Genomic DNA, 20,152 nt, shown 5'->3' with positions numbered 1-20,152 from the left:
GCGACTGGCGCGTCCCCCCCTCCCTGCTCACCCCCCCCCCCCCCCCCCCCCCCCCCCACTCCACACGACTGGCTGACTGTCGCCATGGAAACTGCACAGTTTGAGAGAGCAGGAGTGGATTTTACCTTTATACCTTTGTCTACAGGGGGAAGCCAAGCTAAAAAGCAGGTTATTATGAAATGGTTATGGCCTATTCCATCATCATTACAAGAGGGGACTGGGAGACAGGTGGGGGAGAGAGAGGGTCGGGGTAGGAAGTGGAGGGCCAAAAACCTGACAGACTAGGTTTTTTTCCCCCAATTTTTGGCTTTGTTGTTTGTTGTTTTAAGATTCGTTTTATCAGCTTTTGCTGTGACTTATTCATATTAATATCATGAAAATGTTATCATCCCAAATCTGCACATCCATACATCAACAGCCAATAGATAAAGGAATACTAATAATATTAAAAAACAAGAATAACTAATAATTTCTAATAGATATAAAACACATTTCTGTAGTTAGGCCTTGACTTTGTTTTCAAACAAAAACTATCAGTCATCCATCAGTGTGTTTTAATGAGGAAATGCCTTTGCTGTATAACCTACCTCTCCTCTTTGTCCATGGCTTTCTTATCAGTGGGACTGTTCTTCTTCGGTGGTACTGGAGGACACACCTTTCCACAAATGTCCTGGATGCTACGCTTGATTTGACAGCTGCGTGTGGCCGCCTTGGTGAGAATGCGCTCAATGGCGGTAATGCCGTCTCCGTGACCGTGACGGCTGGTGTCCATGTCCTCTAGCCAGGACGCCGACAGAGAGTTCTGTTTGGACGTCAGTTTCTGGTGGAGCTTGATGAGAAGGGACAACATGCTTTCTCTGATTTCTAGGATCTCTGTCACCATCTGGGGAGGAGAACCAGGTGGAACCCAACGTGTTGATGAGCCCTTAGGCCTGATGACTTGAGCGGCTTCCGTGTTGCTGCGGTTGATTATCTCCTGGAACTTCCGCCTACGCTCCGCCACGAGGCTAAACATCTGAGCTTCACGCAGGTTCTATAAAGTGAAAAAAAAACAATAAATATTTATAAAGACAGTTATAAACAATAATATGTCCCCCCTTTTCAAAGAATCCATGTTATCCAGCATGTACTGTAATTAAGCACTGACTTTATAACAACACAATAAGAAGAAACTAAAGAACCGTGACAAACATCTCATCAAACTCCATCTCTATCCTGACTGTGACTGACACAGAGCTGTCAGTCAGTTCAAACACTCTATAAATACCAATACCAGTCCTGACAGAACCTGAAGGGTTGGAATGGTGTTTCACCACCATCGTTGGACAGAGACGATGCATAAAGTCATCACATTTGTCTAAATGTCAGCTGACGTTTCTCAGCCTCTGTGCAGACGGAACAACAGAACGCTGGGAAACTTCTAATCATTCTGATGTAAAAACTCAGAAGCTCTCTGAAGGATAGCCCTGACCTGACCTGCCAAAAAGCACCTGAGCCGCACCGTTAAATAAACATACATCATACACCCGAGTCAAGGCGACATCCATCATACTGACATGCGGTTAAAAAGCATTTACCCAAACCTGCATTACACACATAATTAGTTTCAGCAGTCGAAGAAGGGAGGGAAACTGCTGAAGCATGACATTGTACTCACACCCAGACACAGTACAGCAGACCACCCCCTGAGGAGGAACCGGGAAAACACGTGCACAGAAATTCATTTTTATTATAAAGATCAAAAATACAAAATCAGCCGACAGTGACATCAGAGCAAACACCCTTTTATGAAGCACAGAACAAACAGGTGCTGACAGCTACCTCTCTCCAATTGCACGACAGACGACGGGAGTTCTGTGAAGCAAGTACAGCAAATAAGCACAATAATAATAATGATGACGATGACAAATGGAATAAGATGATGAAGAGGCTCGTGCCATTACTGAGCTCTGAAGGAAATATGGGGGAAGTAAGTGATTCATTAAACTTAGAATTAACACTGTAAATCATAATTTATCTGGAGTTTGCACAGTGCCCCCTGCTGATACCCAGGGTTCAATGTTGTGGAAACAGGAGGAAAGTAAATAATTGTTTGCTCATTAATCAGTGAAAGCAGAATAACTCTAATTTATGTTTTTTTTTTCTCAGAATGTTCAAGCAAGAAAGTCACTCAATAAACTAAAGACTATATTGGATTTAAACTAGTTGACTCACTAGCTGTGGGACAAATAAAAAAACTACTGAAATTTAAATTCTTTGACTTTGCTGTGTTCCCAGAGCAAAAGCTACATTGTCCACCAGGGGACCAGGCCACCCACTTTCAAAATGAGGCCTCTCTCTAAGGTATTTCCACATCTGTGTTAGAGGTGTACCGCACCACATAGAAGCTCAGCTCTGGTGGAGATGTATTTGACATTTTTTGTACAGTAGCATATTTTTTATGCTAATAAGATTATAAAAATGTGTATGGGGTGCAAGGAGTTAAAAAACAATATTTCATTTTATTTGTTGGTGTCTGTTGGATGAACAGCAGATTGGAAACAATTGCTAAAATGTTTCTGCCAATCTGATGAAATTAAATTAACTGGTGATGGCTGCAAATTCCCAAAACTAAGGACTATAAATGTTGTCAAAGTTTAGCAGCGTTTCCTTCACCTGTCCGTAGGAGGATGCTTCAGTGCTGGTGCTGGGCGGAGCCTCTCTCTTCACTTCAGGAGCCGTCTCAGGGACCCGGACCCTCACAAAATTGATGACATGGTGCAAATTGGAGAGGAGGTCAATGCCAGGGAACCAGCTGTCGTGGCAGTGCTCCTCAATGCAAGGTTCCTGGAAGGAATAGAACCACCTTTTGTAAGATGCTGGTCTGCTGACTGTGCAGTGTAATCACCGGTGGCCAGTGGCTGCCCGAGAATCTGACCTCATCTCCCTTGTTGTCTTGAACTTGATTGTCCAGTCCGAGCTCAATCAGGTACAGCACCATACAGAGCACATGCTCAGACATGTTCTGATGGTCCATCCATATCTGAAAGGTACAGGACAACATGTTTAAATCACCTCTGAATTAAGATTTTCAAATGTAAATGTGGGGTCCTAATGTACAATAGTTGACTAAAAGGAGGAAACAGTTGAATCAATTGTTTAAAATATAAATGCCATTAAAATGCCAAACCCATTAGCTTTATAATCCTGTGTCTGCAGGATTTTTTTTTCCTCATCTTTAGAGTCTTGTAACATGCCAACATGAACTAATTGCAAAGTCATTTTTATTTTATGACACTTATGATGCCACATGTACATGAAAACACAGCAGACAGGTCTATTTCAGTCCATATACAGTGTGAAATGCACCTGGATAGACAGTGAAAGGCTCACCTTGTAAAGGAGAGTGAAAATGACAATGTGCAGCGTCTTGCAGTGCAGCAGCCTAATGAGGCCTTTGTAACAGGGGTGCAGAGGTGTTCTCTCCTTGTACGGTGGCCAGGGGTTGCCAGTGTGAATGCCGGATTGTTTCAAGCTGAATGTAACCAACATTAACAAGAAAAAAAAAACCAAGGGAATAAAAACAAACATCTGTTAATAAAAACTGCTGATTGGCTAAGAAAAGTTTGAATTTCCACACAAAGTGAAACAATAAGAGTTTGACTAAATCATATCCAATACTGCTGAGGATTATTCACTGCACAAAAAGATTTCGGTCTATGCAAGAGAACAGCCGATGAGCAGTGCGGTCACAGACTCTATTAGTGAAATTGGGATCACTGTTGTACAGCACCAGGGCCCACTTGACAGGCAATCCATCATATTCCTACCCAGTGAATGAGCAACATGAGGCTGGTATCGAAGTGTAATTGGCAGTGGCAGCTTGAATATGTTTCTGGAGGAAATTTGGCTCTGTTCCATTTGGCTTGGGAAGCCAAAAACTGAAAGAAAAGGTTCAAGCTCGTGAAGGAGGTGCAGTTAACCACACAACTTATCCTGCCAGATATCTGCACGGACCATTCCTCAACACTGGAGCTCTAAGTGGGGCAGTTTTGGTTTTCTTTCCCTTTCGGCAACCTTAAAGAAATGACCCTCAAGTACTGCCTTTACCAGCTTCACCTGAACATTTATCTGAGGAGGTGTCTTCACTCCACGCCGTAATAGAAGGAGAACACTTTTCTCAGCTCCATTACAATTTACCCTCAAATAATACATTGATTTTCCTAGACAGGGATCTAATTGGAACCAAGTCCGGCATCAAGGTGTCCCGACCTTTTCTTATCACGTGCCTTCAACAGCAGGTGATGGAGGGGCCACTGTGACACTGAACAGATCGGGGTGCAGTGATGTGGACATGGGAACATATGACTACGACACCATTTGATTAAAAAGTATCCACCATCTATGTAGGTCACACAGGCAATCTCGGAGGTGCTACCTGCTTTTGTGTTACACTTACAATGCTGAGTATCTGTCCATCGCTGACTGGACATCGCGTCGATACACAGTTCTGAGGATGACCATGATGGGGTCAAACTCCTTCTCCCACACCTCGGCTACGTGAGACAAAAGGAGAACATGTTTTGTTCTATATAAACTCTGCTTTTAGAAGGACAATGTTGATTTCCAATTTTCACTTCCTTTTCTTTTAGAAGCGCAAGTCTGACCCCAAGTGGTCAGACACAATAAATGACAGATGCAATACCAATACAGTACATTTCCTGCATATAAGAATACATGGCTCATACTTGGGATTATGTACTAGAAATAGTGTAGAGGTCATGTGACTGGAGTGATGTTATTTTATTGAAGGGTACATTATTATTTAGTTTATATCACAGTTATCAAATTTATTATAAATCAATTGTTAAATTCCCCATTATAGGAAGAATAAAGGACTTCTTCATCTTTAACTTCTTAATGAAGCTATTCTGTACGACAGCATGCATTGATATATTTTGAAGTACTAAGTACATCCAGTTTTATATGTTGTACGTACAGAGCAGAGGTGCCTAATAGAAGGTAGATCGTAATCTACTAATAGATTGCAAAGGGAGTGCTGGTAGATCACGAGCAATTCAAATAAAATAAAAAAATCAAACATAAATATAATTTTGTAGTAGTGATTATATACTCTAAGAATTCATAAAAAGACATATTGTGCCATACAGTAACATGCAATAAATCAGTACTTCAACATATAAGGTCTATATAAAGTATATTCAGTTTATAACAGTAAATATATACATATATATGTTTTCAATACAGGTTGATGCTATAGTATAGGTTGAGTATATAATATTTACTTTTAACTGTACCCCCATTCTTTTAAAATATGTCTTTCCCATATTGCTGTCCAATTCTAAAGATGTCCAATAGAGGGCAGTAAATCTCCACTAAAGTTTAGGTCAAAAAATTCAAATTGAATGTTTGATGCAGGAGGGAAATCCAAACAGAGAATAATGCACTCAAGCCTATCACACAAACAAAAAAAAACACTACAGATTTTTTCATAATGGGTTTGACATGGTTGTACACAAAGTGTAACAGAGATTTACAATTCACAAAGTGTGCTTACATAGTGAAACCAATATGACCACAGAGGAAGAAAGCTGTGTAGTAACTGATGTAAAAAATGACATCCTACCTTTAGGTGTGTACATGCCCTGCTGCATGGAGCCTCCAGGCTCAAACACTGGAGCCTTGAAATCAGCCACAGCGGAGAGCATCTCCTCAAAACTACAACTCCCAGGTCCAATGCCACTCTTAGGGTTGGGGTACTCTGGAATCTATGTGAACAACTTTAAGGAAAAGTGCAGTTTTTTAAAATAAAACCGTAAACTTTAAGCTCCATTTTATTCGTCCAGATGGGAGGATACAAGGTCCAGCAGTGCACTGTGGGTACGGTCATTCATACACAGCTGGGAGACCATCTCTGACCGAAGGATCTCATCGTCGGTCATTCCTGAGGGTGGAGATTAGATATATTGATTAAAATTAATTGACAGATTTAACTTAATGAATCCTCACAAATCAATTAAAACAGTCAAAGCATTAACTTGACAGACTTATATTTACTTTAATTTATTTAATGAAATTAACCCTTACAGTGTTAAGGAAAATAAATAAACGCACTTCACTTCCTATGGATTATATTCTTGGAACAGGCTTTAAAGTTCTGTGCTGACTTCAGTGGCTGTGGTATTTCCAAGAACCTGAGTGGTTAATAAAAACGTACCCAGGTGTATACGAAGGCTGGTGAGTATGACCAGAAAGGTCAGAGCTCCTTCAAGCATCGGTCTCTCTTGCTCAGAGTCCAACACAGCATTCTGATGCTGAGAAGCCATGGTCAACATGTCGACCACTTTAAACCTGCGTATCAGAAAACAATGTATGAAACGCATGACCGTGTGTGTGGAACTGGAGGAAGGTCAGGGAGAAAAGGTTGGCTGACCTCTCGAAAACACTGGAGATGAAATAGTCAGGATCCAGCCTTGACGCACACACCTGAGAAAATACATTAGGAAGAGTTAAAAAAACAAACAAACAAGTAAACTCTCGCATACAATATTTGTATGTGCTCTCGCTTAACCTGGAGCAAGAAGATATCCGGGTCAATCATGGAGTTGCAGAAGTGAGACTGCACGTAGGTCATAGCTTGACCTTTGATCTGCAGCCCGTTCCTGACCCACATGTTGCTGTGGATCTCCGATAAACACGCCTACAATTACAGAAATAGAAATATAAATACATGGCTGAACACATGGATTTTCCTCATTAAATGACCATGTATTGCTGTAGACCTGGATCTGGAGTGGGTGCACCATAATCTTCATCAGCATCTCTGGATCAGGCAGGAGACTGTCCAGGTCCAGGCCTTGGCACTTTATTGCCTGAAAAATGTTAGCCCGAAAATCAGACAAGCAATAACAACGACTCAGAACAAAGCCATACATTCATGGGGAGAACATCTAACATACCTTACTGAGGAACAAAGCATAGTAGCGGTGCAGCGGCAGGTGAAAGGTAACTTGGTTTGGAGCCGGCTGTTAGAGATACACACGTCATTAGAACAGAAAAGAAGTGTGTGTGTTTATGTCAACACTGTATTTCTGTTACACTGTACCTCATCAATGAAAGTAATGGCGTCAAACCAGATCTGGAGGGTCTCCAAACAATAGCGTACCAGAGTTTTAGTATATTCCTGAGTCTCCTATAATGGGCAATATCACATTTTAACACTTTATCTTTGGCTTCATATTATCCATCCGTGTATCCAGCAATGGAGTTTTGTTTAATAAGCAGTGGACTTACTTTGAATTTGCAGTGTGCCAACAGACCCCACATTGGTTGGGCACAGGCCTCAAGTTCGGCTGCAAAGGCTGCATAGTATGTCTGAGACTCAAATTCCACATGTTCATTTAACTCTCGCTTATTTAGGTTCATACCTGAAATAAAGAAAAAAAAACACAAAAGTTGACAAAGTCGTTTGCCTTCAATGCCAGCATTCCAAAGGTAAGAAAATATATATCAATGGTGTTTGACCTGCATTCAGACATTTTCAGAACAGTCCTGCACAGGAAATGACTTAAGACAAAACTAGTTCTGAAGGCGTGCATAGATGTAAAGCTGCATTTGTGCACAGCACCTCTCAGAGAGGAAGCTCAAACACACCGTGCATGCACCAGGTTTTATTTTTAGGGCGTTGGAAGAGTTCACGTAGCCAGTGAGCAGCTCTGGCCACAATTCTAATTTGGTGACAAAGCGTCAGACACCTCACAAATCTTTAAATAAGGTATTTTATATTTAGTACAGCACTGGTGAGCTCCAAAGCATTCATGAGTAGGCACATTACTGCAGTGTAAAAACCTCACTGCACAAGTATTACCAGCCCACATGATATGATTTCAATAAAATCAAACAAGCACAATATACTTTTAATACTGCTCTAACGTCACTGTATAACTCTGTGCTTGTTAATGCAGTGGTTCCTAAGGTCAGTGTCAGGTCAAAGCAAAGGAATTTTTATTCAAATTTATTTTAAAAGCTTTGTAATTGTATTTCTTTGTTTTAATAGCAATCTTGCTGGAATTATTGTCATACATAAAGTTGAGTAGTTTTGAAGCAATAGGTGTGAATATCTCAGTGGAGGGTCTTAGTAATAGTTCTATCAGCAACAGGTGGCGCTGCAGTAAAAGTTTGGGAGCGACTGCCCTTAAGTAAGAATGATAAGGGATTTTTGTCTCTTTCCACCAAAACCCAAGATTAAGGTTTGTTATGAAGTATTAACAGTATTTGAGCAAATGTAGCCAATAAACTCAGACTCTTGAAGTATCTGTATTTGCCCTAAAACTTTCATGTTATCAGGGCTTTTAATGGCATCATTAATGTCAAGCTTAAGTTCTGCAGATCAAAAAATAGATGCAGCAGAAGATATCTTCAAAATTAGCTGAGCCATCTAAAAGTCAGCCCAATAAAGCCTAAAATTAGCCAGGAAATATAAATCATCTCAAAGGCCACACCAACTAAGGGGCGCAATCTGTTGTGATGAAGCGAGCAATCCAAATAAAGGTCAATTTTTAGTATTTTCCTTTATGTCCCAAAGTGGGGGTTGGGGGGGGATGCACTGATTTGTAGATTTATTTCCTTACATTAATGTGAATCAGAGTTCAGTAACTACAGTGTTTTAATTTGGTTTAATTTCTAATAGAGTTCTGAACGATAACTGTGAATGTGTCAACCTGGGGGTCTCAACAATAGTCCTAATAACTTTCTAACTTCATTAGAGCCAAGTACATTTACCTTGATCTGCAGCTAAAAACCTCTCATTGTCCATTCATCATCAACATCCTGACTTACCCTGGAAAAACGACACAAAGCTCATCCAGAGCATCAACAAGGAGTGGTCCTCCAGGAACTTCTTAGCTACACTTTGGTGTGAGAGGATGTTTATAAAATCACTAACTAAGGGCCAGTAGGTGTTGTTCTTCAGCAGTGCCTCACTGCAGTTCACCACCACGTGGCGATTGTTTTCTTCATCTATAAAAAAAAAGAAGAAGAAAAAAATATCACATTAATTTTGAGGTTCAAGGTGGGTGAAGTTATTAAAAAACATGAACTAAAAAAAAAAAAAAAAAGGAGAAAACTCACCTTGAAGTTCACTTTTAATAAGGCAACTCTCCATCATGTAGAGGAGCACGGAGACCATGATGTCCAGAAGATGACACTCCTCTGCCATGTGTCGGGCCAGCTCCTTGTTACTGAACAGCTGAACACTAATATGTACAATGCGGTTGGACATGGTGTCGGACTCGTGGCTCTTCATCAGCGTTTTCATGATGAATGCATAATGCTGAACAAATGTTTTTGTAAAGTTGATCTGTAGGAGGCAGAGAAGACTATTAGAGCTCACGGTCATAGTACAGGGCGTGAGGGAGACATTTAAATCTGCTGATACACGTACCTTGTAATCTTGGTCTGGCAACATGTTCAGTAGGAAAGTGACCATCTTCTGGGGAAACTCATATTTTATTGTCCAAAACAACAGCTCCTCCAGAAAGCATTTGTGTTTCAGTGACTCAATTATCCTTGGACCTGACATAAGAATATAAATCAGTTAATTAATATAAAACCACAACAGTCTAGCAAAAAGTCAAATGTAATAATCTATCGATGCATTTCATACCTTTGGTACTGCTGCTGAGCTTTACCCTCTTCCTCTGACCCACTGACTGTCCTCCATCTTGGTCTTCCTGAGAGTATAAATAAATAAGCATGAGACAAAACTATTAAAAAGCACTTGGCACACTGGCATTTAGGATCCTTGTGTTGTTTAGAGAAGGTGCCAGGAATCTCTTTCTTAAGTTCATCAATGAAAGACTGCTAAGTTGTAGACTTTGATTTGACTTTCTCCAGTGGCCTGTGGTGTATTAAATTACTGCAATAGTAGTTGACTCAAAAAAAAAAAAAATTTGTGTGGCTAATGTCAACACCAACCTCTTTGGCAGACCCGTCTGGACTTCCAGGCGCAGTGGCACCTGCAAAAATAAAATAAACACAAAGAAGTTTAGAATTTTTTAGAATTTTACAAAACTTATTCTGAAATTACAACGGTTAGCAACAAGTGATCCATGATGCAGAAGGTGATTACATTTTTGAATGACATTTAGTAGATTCTATTCATCATTACTGAAAATGTACAGCTCACCTAACAGGGCCATTGCCCCTGCACCCCCCTCTGCACCGACAGCAGCCTCTCCAGTAGCACCCTGGGCTTTCTCCTCCACAGACACCAGGCCAGAATTCTTCAAAGCTGACAGATATTTGTCGTAGTTGTTTTTAGCATATGCATTCTCTTCTTGGCCTGAAACAGAGAACAAAGGGATTACATCAGTCATGCTGCATGTTAAGATTAAAGGCCAGTGCCACCTCATTAGTTTTGTATGAGATGATTCAGATCTCTCCATTTCAGAGACATAGACAAACTTGTCACTAATAAGGGATTTGGAGGTTTTGGAAGACAAAAAATGCTACTGTTTAGGTTGTATTGTTCTGGTTACTTACCCATGCTCAACTCTTTGAATGTTTGCAGATTTGTCAAGATCTTTGTCAGCACAGTTCTCATGGCTCCACCCATCTTTGTGAGCTCCTCCAAGAACGAGATCTGAGGATCCAGCTGCTGAAGAACTTTGTGAAGATCTCTCTCTGTTGAGGTGTCTGGTAGGGCCAGATAACAGACAAAAGAAATGACATGCGGTACTTTGTGGAGACAGTGGTTTCAAACAATTGTGCGACACCAGAGTCCACTGAGTGGAGTAGAACCAAGTTGTGTAGTTAACATTTATCCGAGGAAATTTACAATAAATTTAATTTTCTTTTCCTAAAATTCTGTTTAAACTCGGAAGTTGATATCCATGTTAATGTTGTATATTCACCTGGCTCAACGTATCCATCCCTCAGATACTGGATGGTGCTCAGGATAAATCGAGGAAGAACCAGCTCAGACATCAAAAGAAGATCTCGAGGTATTAAAGGTATATTTTCTCCAGTTCTTAACCGATGCCGTCTGCAAAATCTGTACAAATAAAAAAGTAATACATTTAAATAACTGTTAGAATGTGATACTGTTTATCTGCATAACTGTACAAAGGATGAATGTTTTCTTAGTGTCATTTTAAGGTCACACAGAATTGAAGTCCATTTAAACAGTGGCTAAGAAGCTTCTGTTTAATGGCTCAATCATTTTAATTATTTTATTTTATGGACAAAAACTTGGACCCTCACCTAAATATTAATTTTGTTTTGTGAAATGCTTTAAGCAAGTTAGAAAATGAAGATCGTAGACAACCATAATAACAGAATAGTCACATAGTGGTAGGGTAGGGTAAATAGCACCCTTGCAGGAAAAGACAGGTATAGCAAGTATATTAAAAGTACGCAAAACAACAAACAAACTGCATACTATTACTTTTTTAAAAACAAGTTGTTTTAATTTTATTTTTACAAATGTAACATAGTTATTGGTCCTGAATTAAGTAAATATTTATATTTAAATACATATTTTGTAAATAAACGAGGTATAAATAAATTATCTTATTGGTTATTTTAAACCAATCTATTGCGTAAGAGATTTTAAACCAATCTATTGCGTAACTGATTTTTTGGGAAAGGATAAAATTTAAAAAAATATATGTTTCCACAGCTTCATACACCAGCATATATTAGACATTACTAACATCAGTTAAAATATTATTTATTAGCAGAGCCGTTATGCCCATTATCGTCCAGTCATCGTCATTTGCTCCATCACTAACCATGAGCATCACAACAACGACAACTGACAGTTGATAATGAGCACGTCACTGATGGAACTGTCTCGAATCTTGGCGCTCAAACACTGGACGATGCCCATTACAAATGTGGAAATTGACAGATGACAGCTCTCAAGCCGTAAGTGGCCATAACCGAGGCTAAGTAACCGTGTAGCTTAGCTCATAGCTAGCCTGTACTTACCCACTCTCTCGCATGACATTACTGTCTCCACAGTCACAGGCCCCGCCAGCCTGGCTCCTGAACATGTTGAAATCATGGCCCGTATGGTCCCCGTTGTTAAAGCACTCAGCACACAGCGACATGCACGGAGAGATGCCACACGTCCGGCATCGATACGCCACGAAATTAGCGGTCCATACCAAGCCGCACAGAGTAGCGTTGTCATAGGATCGGACCGTTTTGCAGAACTCCTCGAAACCTTCGCCTCCTGCAATCAGACATTTACACCAGTCAAGAGCCTCCGTGTCCGTTGCTGGTTTCTCTGGATTTAGCACCTCGTCGAGCAGCTCCTGTAGTTGCCGGACGCCGGAAGAATTGTCAGTCCGGTTCAAGTCTGCCTTAAAGTGGGCGGCAGTAGCTTTCTTGTCCCGGCGCAGCAGCGACGCCGCCATCATGCACTCTGGCTTGTTGTCCACAAATTTATTTTTGTTGTCTTGCTACCATGTTCTCGGGCTTTCTCGCGATATGGCTCGTTGCGTTTTCTGGTGGACTTCTAACAACTCCCTTGGTGTAAAAAAGATACTAATTTATTTTTCCTACAGTTTTTCAATCCAACGAGCCCGGTGTATTTGTTAAAATCTTCAGTGCAATAGCTGCTTTTGGTTTTAGATTTAACTCGGGCACTATGTCAGTGTTGTTTTGTTATTTCTGTTTCCAGGCAACAACAAACCCTGTGCAGGACCACCCCAGTCTCGTCACATCCATAATGTTGCATCCCTGCTTTTTTCTGTTAGTTATTGTCCCATGTTTATAAAGAAACGCCTTCATGTAAGCTGTCCTTTTATCTTTATATAAAACAGATACTTTTCCTATACAATATAAATCACTTGAAAATGATGTGTATACATTTGTTGAATATGGGGAAATAATTAAAGCTTTAATTAAAGTTTTTAGTTGCGGTCCATTCTGCTTTTCTCAGATACTATCATCTTCTAGTAAGGAGCCTTTATTCAGTTCACTACGTAGATTCTGCGCCACTTCTTTGAGGTCAGGTCAAATTATGTTTTACCTTCAGCAATAATGTTCCTGGTATTTTGAAATGCACTTCATATCATTATTGCACTACAAGATCTAATAAAAAAAAAAAAAATACGATGTCGTTATGGATGCAGGCTGTTAAGAAAAACGACCGAAAAGGATGCTCAAACGTCTGCGTAGGAACTGAATATCAGGTGTCACAAAACAAGGTGTCACAAAACAATCCGTCCGTGGCACGCCCACGGACGGATTGTTTTGAGGGGTGCACACAAGACGGAAATTACGTATGTGCAACATGCTCGAAAACACAACCACAGAAATTACAGCTGGAAAACATAGTCTCAAATAAAATTCAACTCGGTGTAGGGTACTCTTAGTTGTGGTTTTACAGTGAGTCGGGATGAAACTTAAGGAACTGGAGAGTTGTCTGCAGCAGGTGGACGTGTTTGAAGAACCAAAAATCCTTCTGGAGCAGTACCCAACTAGTCCCCACATAGCAGGTGTCAAAAGCAGAAAGCTGGTCAGCTGGTTTTGGGTTTTGTGGAGGTTGTTGACAGTATTTGCTTGTCTGTTTTCCACAGCATGTATGCTTTACACAATCCACAACACTTTCGATGACATCGAGGGCAGACTGGTGGCAGATCTGGGATGTGGTTGTGGAGTACTCAGTATCGGGTCTGCGATGCTCGATGCAGGGTGAGATGACAGTATCTACGTAGCTTGAATTGTGGTTATTTAGTTATATTATCAAATATCTTTCGAATAATGTTATAATACGATTGAACTGTAGAGTTTCATAAAACAAGGGTTGTCAGACAATACAAATCAAAACAATCAAAAAGGATAATGTTCACCCTCATTCATTTAATTCGATACAATGTGTGTAAATCAATTGTTTGAATTATTAGTAGACAATCGACATGTAGTTTCCTGCTACGTTGTATTGTAATACAATAATACATTTCAATGTTTTTCTTTCACCCACACCCAACTTTCTTCACTTTAGACTCTGCGTCGGCTTTGACATTGACGATGATGCCTTGGACATTTTTAAAAGAAACGTTGATGAATTTGAGATCTCTAATGTGGATTTGGTCCAGTGTGATCTGTGTTCTCTTGAGCCAGATGCTTATGCCCAAAAGTTTGACACAGTCATCATGAATCCACCATTTGGAACCAAACACAACCAAGGTTTGTAACATGCGCTGTTACTTTTGTACTTTCTTTTTTATACGTTTAAAACTTTTTGTGTTTTAATGGCAGCTTAAGATTACCCTACAAACATGTACAGTATCTCACCACTAGATGTTCTATTCCCACATTTCAATCACCAAAGTTGCAGTTTTAACTCAGTGGTACAAACTTTCTGTTCATGTCTGTTTACTTTGATCAATGTCAAAGGAATGGACATGAAATTCCTAAAGACTGCATTAACAATGGCAAAGACCGCAGTCTACTCACTTCATAAAACATCAACACGAGAGGTGAGTGACGGCTTATTTAACATTTTTTTGTGACAAAACGTTACATTTCACGTCTTGATTTCAGTTTATTTACCTCACGGATGCCTGATCTTTGCATCTCTGTGTTTCTGTGACCCTCTGATTAAAGCACATACAAAAAAAAGCTACTGACTGGGGAGTAAAGATGGAAGTCATAGCAGGTAAAGAAAAAACACAGGACACATCATGGTAAATGAACATACTGTAAACATGGCTGATGGGGGAATTCATTCAAGTCTTCTTTTCTGGCCTGCAGAACTCAGATACGACCTGCCGGCATCTTACAAGTTTCACAAAAAGAAGTCGGTAAGTTCATGTGAACTTCATCAACTACAATGTGTCCAGTGGACAAATAACAAAAATCCAGCTTGTTTTGTGAAATGTTTTATTTTCTATTCACATATGCAAACTTAAAAAACAGCAAAGCAGATGTTCTCACTCATTATTGGAATTCAATGAAAAACAAAATACACACAGTGGGGCATCAACTCCACAGGCCTTACAAAACTAACTAAAATGTCCCAGTTAGATCATGTGTTTAATACCTTAAAATGTTACAAACAAAACTACATAATCGATGAACATTATTGTACAGGGACTTAAAAGGCATCTGATGATATCTGATGGCGATCACTGTTTAACTTTTCTCTTTTTTTCTTTAGGTCGACATCCAAGTGGATTTCTTAAGATTCTCAAAAACCTGAAGTTTTAAGTGGAATGGATTTTATATTGTCTCTGTTTCTGTTTATAATAAATGTTTTCACAAAAAAAAAAGAAAAAAAGTATTCTTGTGACTAAGATCCATTTTCTGTTTTGGCAACTTTTGCTGCAGGACCATCAGCATCGTCCCGTTCTCTCTTCTGAGTCGAAGGTGCTGAAAAAAAAAAAAAATGAAGGAAATTACTTATGAAAAAAAAAAAAAATGAAGGAAATTACTTATGAAAAAAAAAAAAAATGAAGGAAATTACTTATGAAATACTCAACCACCACAAATGACCTTTTTAGCCTCTAGTCCCTCCCACCCACACTATTACACCGAGACCTGGACTATTATAACTTCAGATGCTGTTTACTAATTAACATAGTGCGACCCCGTTGGTTGGCACACTAATTTGATACAGCTGAAAATCTTGACTCACCCTCTTCAACGCCTTCATCATCACTGTCGAACTTTGTCTTTTTGCCCTGATAATGTGCTCTCCCCTGATCCCGGCCACCTCTGCCCCTTTTGCCACCTCTGCCCCTGCCACCAGATCTTCCTCTTCCACCTTAAGACATAAAACATACAGAATTTAAGTGAGAGAAAACACAACCTAATAATTAGATTTTTGAATCCCCGTCGTATTCACCTCTGCCTCTGGACCTGCTGTATGACTCCTGTTGAGCTTCGATAATCTTTTTCAATTCCTCCTTCTCGTCGTCTCCCTCCAGCACCTGCCATGTCACACTGTTGTCCTTGATTTTTAGCTCCCCTCCATTTGCCTCCTTGGCCTTCTCGAATGCCTCTTTTGCTTTCCCATCAAATAGTAGAGTGCCCTTTATGGAGGTAAATATATAAAATGTTAAACATTGCTCTTCTGCCATCTGGTCAATGTTAAAACTGACGACGTTAATGTTTGGGTTTTACCTCTTTGGCTCCTCTGGTAAAATCGACCCACTTTATCTTCCCGTGTCCTGAGAACAACACGTGAAAGTCCTCTCTGGAAACATCTTCCAGTTCTCCTGAAAACCTCAACAAGCAGCCGGACTGTTCCTCCAGAAGCAAACCCTACGACACAGTTAGCGTTCAGGTGACGTGAGTCTTAAGTGCACACTGGCCTGCTGACAAAATATGAATCCTTTTAAAACAATACACTATACCATGAAGCGACTCACTACATCAGAAGAACAAGATTCACTACATAAGCTGAGAAAATCCTACCATTTCTTTTTCTTCTGCCTCTTTCTGTTGCTGCTCCTTGTCTCTGCATGACATTGTTTAATTTAGCAAATGTTTATAAAAATGTTGGAATATGACACTGAGACAAAACATACTCACTGCTTAGCTTTGGCTTTATTCTCTGCTTTGGACTGTTTGCGCTCTTCTGCTTTCTTTGCATGGTAGTCTTCCCTGAAAAAAGATCACAGTAGGACTGATTATTTGTTAAAACATCTTTGCTTTCTTGAGCACAAGTACTGGAAATACTAAATAATAAAAAAACATTTAGCATGTTTTCATACAGCCTGTTGGCTAAATGTCATGGAAATTCTTATAAAATGAACACAGGCATATGGTAAGATCCTCTTAAAAGCATCATATGTCAGAGATGTTCAATCATATTCAAAAGGTGCCAAATAGCATCAAAGTGTTTGTACACTTTCATTCACAGTTACAACATTTTCAGTATCTTAAAAGGAAATGGCACCGTTTTTCAATTTTGTAAATAGTGATTTGATGTAGTGTTTTGAACACAGTTTTGCCAAAACAGTGTTCACCAGGAAGTTGGATAAATATAAACATGCGAGCGTCACACAGGTGTGGTCACAATTGGTCCTAATAAAAGCCATGTTAAACCTTTTATAGTTAGGTTACTGTAGCATGAGTCTGATCACGATCCAAAGTTCAGAATGAACTTAGTAAATACATTTTAATCTTTCTTACTTGGTTCTCTTTTTCCCCAAATTGTTTTAATACAAAAAATAGATTGGCCTCAATAAGAACCTCCATCTTTTGTACAGAGCGAGGTAGAGATGAAATTATATGCTAACACTATTTACCTTGATAACACAAGCAGCTCATTGTCTTTGAATGACTTTATGTCTGAACGTTCGAGGAACTGTTTGGAAGACTCCTCTGTGTTGAAGCAGATGAAAACTGAGCCCTGCAAAGAGACATGCTATCACCATTCCTTCTAAAACCAAAGAAACATTTCACTGTCAGGAATACACCCGTGTTACCTTAAACTGCCTCTGGAGGTTTCTCCTCATTTGGATGTTTTCTATGGTTCCTTTACTAGACAGCCATTCCTGAATTTCATCCAGTGTAGTTTCCAGGGGAAACCCTTTCTAGAATCACACAAAAAATATATACAGATTGCAAAAGAAGCTTATATAGAAAATATAAGGCAGAAAAATTAAATATTCTTCCACTGGGTGGCAGCAGATGGCTATTACTTAGAGCAATTGAAGGGAACTTTGTGTATTTCAGCAATAAACTATCTAGGCCAGGGTATATTAAAACTAGAAAGTCATTTCATCAAACATTTTTGTAATGTAAATTATGTGTTGTGTCACAAAAAAGGTTGGGAAACACTAGCCCCAAAGGAGCCCATCTTTAGCTCACAGTATGACATTAAAACATGTGCCAAATCAAAGCATAAAAAAACTATTCAACAGAGGAAAAATTGATTGTTCCCTATGAATTTGGTGGAGACATATCAGCCAACCTACCATGTAGACAGATTTGTGTTTGACAGCATCCTTGTATTCATCATTAAAGTCAGGTAAGGGCTTATCTGGGGACCTCCTGATCTTTGTCTTGTCTTCACTGATTTCCACGAGGCCAGTCTTTGATTTCTGTAGAGCTGTGACAATGACGCTGCTCTCTGTGGTTATAGACTTCAGTCTGCAGAAGAAATAAAAGGATATTTGTATAACTACATGATATAAAGAAGAACTCTGTGGACAGTTTTGACGGCTTAAATTGTCATGCTTTAAAAAAAGAAATAATGTAGAAAAAAATTATATATATATATCTTCAATAATGTGAGCCCATATCAACCCATCACAGAATGGCTGTGAAAACTAAGAAACATAGGAGGGGTGTGGAGATGGAATAATCTTGCCTGACCTTTCGTCAGTCATGCACTGGGTTTGCAGACTGATTAGTCATCAGTCTTTTTAGTCCACTTCTGTTTGATGATTCACTGTCTATTGCAATAATCTTGAGCAAATCTGAAGCAATTTATTGATGCCAAAGCAAATATTTCTGAATCATCTGTCAACAAACATGCTGGTTTCTACTTTTTCAAACATTTGTGTCCAATTATCCTGGGAGTTTTTGATAAGTCCAGCTGTCAGATATGACACTGTCCTGAGGAATGACACTGGTTTATTACCAACACTGGAACAACACCAGCCTGTACAATGCTGTGGCATTGTTGTTATTTGACTCCCACTCTCTAAATGGCACTGGGATCACATATTAACGCCGGTATAAAAAGATGGCTTAGATGAGTCAAGATTCCATATTAGCTGAAATGTGAAAATATGGAGACAGGATAAAACAACAAACAAACCTGTTAAATTTTAGCATAGTTTCCAAAGGCACCCAGCCATCATCAAGCAGCAGTTGTTCTTTGAGAAACTTATCCTTTGGAAGATTGTGGTCTCCAAAATAGTACTAGAAAACAAAGACACACTTCAGACATTAATGAAACACATATGTGTTATACAGGGCTGCTATCGCTTGTCACCAACGTGTGTTTGTGGTCAAAAATTGTGGGATTGTCTTTAGTTTAAAAATACAATGCGACACTTACCTCAATTTGTCTAACCACCTTCATTTCAACTGAAGACATCTCTTGATCTGCTTCCATGGTCGTCCTGTGAAGTTAAAGTGACCTTGATTAATATAAATGTCGTAACATTCCAATGGACGAGACTCTTTAAAGTAAAAACATGTTTAGATATTCTTTTTGGTTGTGCTAAAGAGTCGCTAGATTTAGACTTTTTACAGTACCTGGTTATTAGGTATTAGGTGTATAGGTAAAATAGGCAGAAATCTCAATCAGACATCTACTGTATATCACAACCTGCTTTGTTTGGCTGGACATCAAAAAATCGAACAAAAACGACGTTGGCACCCTCTGCTAGTCAGGGATGGGGAGCTGCATATTCCACAGAGTCCCAAAATAAAACTGAACACTACATTTCAATTCAAGTCGTAGTTTAACAGTAGTTTTCTCATGTACCATTGAAGGTGGCTTAAAGAACTTCGAAACTTTATAAGACGTCATCCATAAGCAGACACAATGCTTTAATGATTGGTAAAAAATAATCATGGTGACAAGATATGCTCTGTAGACGAATCTTCGGCAATCTGTCAACGTCCTTTGCACTAACATTTGACAAATACTCGGCAATCTGTCAACGTCCTTTGCACTACCAAATGTCAACATTGCAGCATTTCAGTAGAATATAATTGGACTAGCCCCGATGTCATGCCGGCGCTGCAACTAGCTGAACGGCTAACATGCTATATTATCACAAACATAAAATTAGGTACGAGTCTCTGCAAAGGAGCATCGCACAAGTATTTCTCATCACTATTAAAGTAGACTTGAGTCATTTGAATTGAAAAATTGTAATAATCCATTCATATTCATAGTTTGTTTCAAGCGACAAGCGTGTAGCACGAAAGACGCCGAACGTGTTTTTTCACCCGCTCTAACCATTTTACAACGTTTACCATATACATTAAATAAGAAATATATAAAAAATTAAATATATATAAAAACATATCTCACGCTGTAGTTATTTGGCGTCCGCAGCGGTTTTTGACGAAAACTCAAGTCTTGACTTCGTTGCTTGCACGTTGTGAAAACTGCGTGCTACGGCGAACAGCGACGACCAAAAAGACTCAGTTCCAGCACACATTACAA

The 20,152-nt window shown here is 39.4% G+C and overlaps 3 protein-coding genes across 3 annotated transcripts in view; 1 reads left to right on the top strand and 2 right to left on the bottom strand.

Moving 5' to 3' along the window:
• ubr3 (ubiquitin protein ligase E3 component n-recognin 3) overlaps window positions 1–12,924 on the bottom strand; it is a 31,234-nt gene extending 18,310 nt beyond the window's left edge. The window contains exons 1-23 of the mRNA XM_008328644.3: window positions 11,992–12,924; window positions 10,914–11,053; window positions 10,543–10,695; window positions 10,187–10,342; window positions 9,976–10,016; window positions 9,665–9,731; window positions 9,443–9,573; window positions 9,130–9,358; window positions 8,839–9,018; window positions 7,294–7,427; window positions 7,106–7,192; window positions 6,960–7,025; window positions 6,783–6,872; window positions 6,572–6,700; window positions 6,434–6,486; window positions 6,218–6,351; window positions 5,859–5,944; window positions 5,627–5,768; window positions 4,439–4,535; window positions 3,373–3,514; window positions 2,918–3,022; window positions 2,656–2,826; window positions 588–1,033 (exon numbers count right to left, since the gene is read on the bottom strand). Coding sequence (XP_008326866.1) covers window positions 588–1,033; window positions 2,656–2,826; window positions 2,918–3,022; window positions 3,373–3,514; window positions 4,439–4,535; window positions 5,627–5,768; window positions 5,859–5,944; window positions 6,218–6,351; window positions 6,434–6,486; window positions 6,572–6,700; window positions 6,783–6,872; window positions 6,960–7,025; window positions 7,106–7,192; window positions 7,294–7,427; window positions 8,839–9,018; window positions 9,130–9,358; window positions 9,443–9,573; window positions 9,665–9,731; window positions 9,976–10,016; window positions 10,187–10,342; window positions 10,543–10,695; window positions 10,914–11,053; window positions 11,992–12,425 — 3,413 coding nt within the window. The 5' untranslated portion in view covers window positions 12,426–12,924. The remainder of the gene's footprint in view (window positions 1–587; window positions 1,034–2,655; window positions 2,827–2,917; window positions 3,023–3,372; window positions 3,515–4,438; window positions 4,536–5,626; window positions 5,769–5,858; window positions 5,945–6,217; window positions 6,352–6,433; window positions 6,487–6,571; window positions 6,701–6,782; window positions 6,873–6,959; window positions 7,026–7,105; window positions 7,193–7,293; window positions 7,428–8,838; window positions 9,019–9,129; window positions 9,359–9,442; window positions 9,574–9,664; window positions 9,732–9,975; window positions 10,017–10,186; window positions 10,343–10,542; window positions 10,696–10,913; window positions 11,054–11,991) is intronic.
• Window positions 12,925–13,256: 332 nt separating this feature from the next.
• Window positions 13,257–15,284, top strand: mettl5 (methyltransferase 5, N6-adenosine). Its single transcript, XM_008328647.3, has 7 exons — window positions 13,257–13,508; window positions 13,590–13,704; window positions 14,015–14,199; window positions 14,410–14,492; window positions 14,620–14,671; window positions 14,767–14,816; window positions 15,173–15,284. Exons 1-7 carry the CDS (start codon window positions 13,409–13,411, stop codon window positions 15,212–15,214), a joined length of 627 nt encoding a protein of 208 aa, XP_008326869.2. The 5' UTR covers window positions 13,257–13,408; the 3' UTR covers window positions 15,215–15,284.
• On the bottom strand, window positions 14,879–20,152 carry ssb (small RNA binding exonuclease protection factor La). Its single transcript, XM_008328646.3, has 12 exons — window positions 20,018–20,152; window positions 19,031–19,094; window positions 18,788–18,891; window positions 17,940–18,114; window positions 17,448–17,555; window positions 17,268–17,371; window positions 16,549–16,620; window positions 16,432–16,474; window positions 16,138–16,278; window positions 15,860–16,046; window positions 15,650–15,778; window positions 14,879–15,384 (listed from the first exon to the last, which is right to left on the bottom strand). Exons 2-12 carry the CDS (start codon window positions 19,085–19,087, stop codon window positions 15,305–15,307), a joined length of 1,200 nt encoding a protein of 399 aa, XP_008326868.1. The 5' UTR covers window positions 19,088–19,094; window positions 20,018–20,152; the 3' UTR covers window positions 14,879–15,304.

Source organism: Cynoglossus semilaevis, chromosome 16, assembly GCF_000523025.1.
Source record: "Cynoglossus semilaevis isolate Cse_v1.0 chromosome 16, Cse_v1.0, whole genome shotgun sequence".
Classification (NCBI taxonomy): domain Eukaryota; kingdom Metazoa; phylum Chordata; class Actinopteri; order Pleuronectiformes; family Cynoglossidae; genus Cynoglossus; species Cynoglossus semilaevis.
The sequence above is the reverse complement of the archived record's forward strand: the minus strand, read 5'-3'. Positions and strand labels throughout refer to the sequence as shown.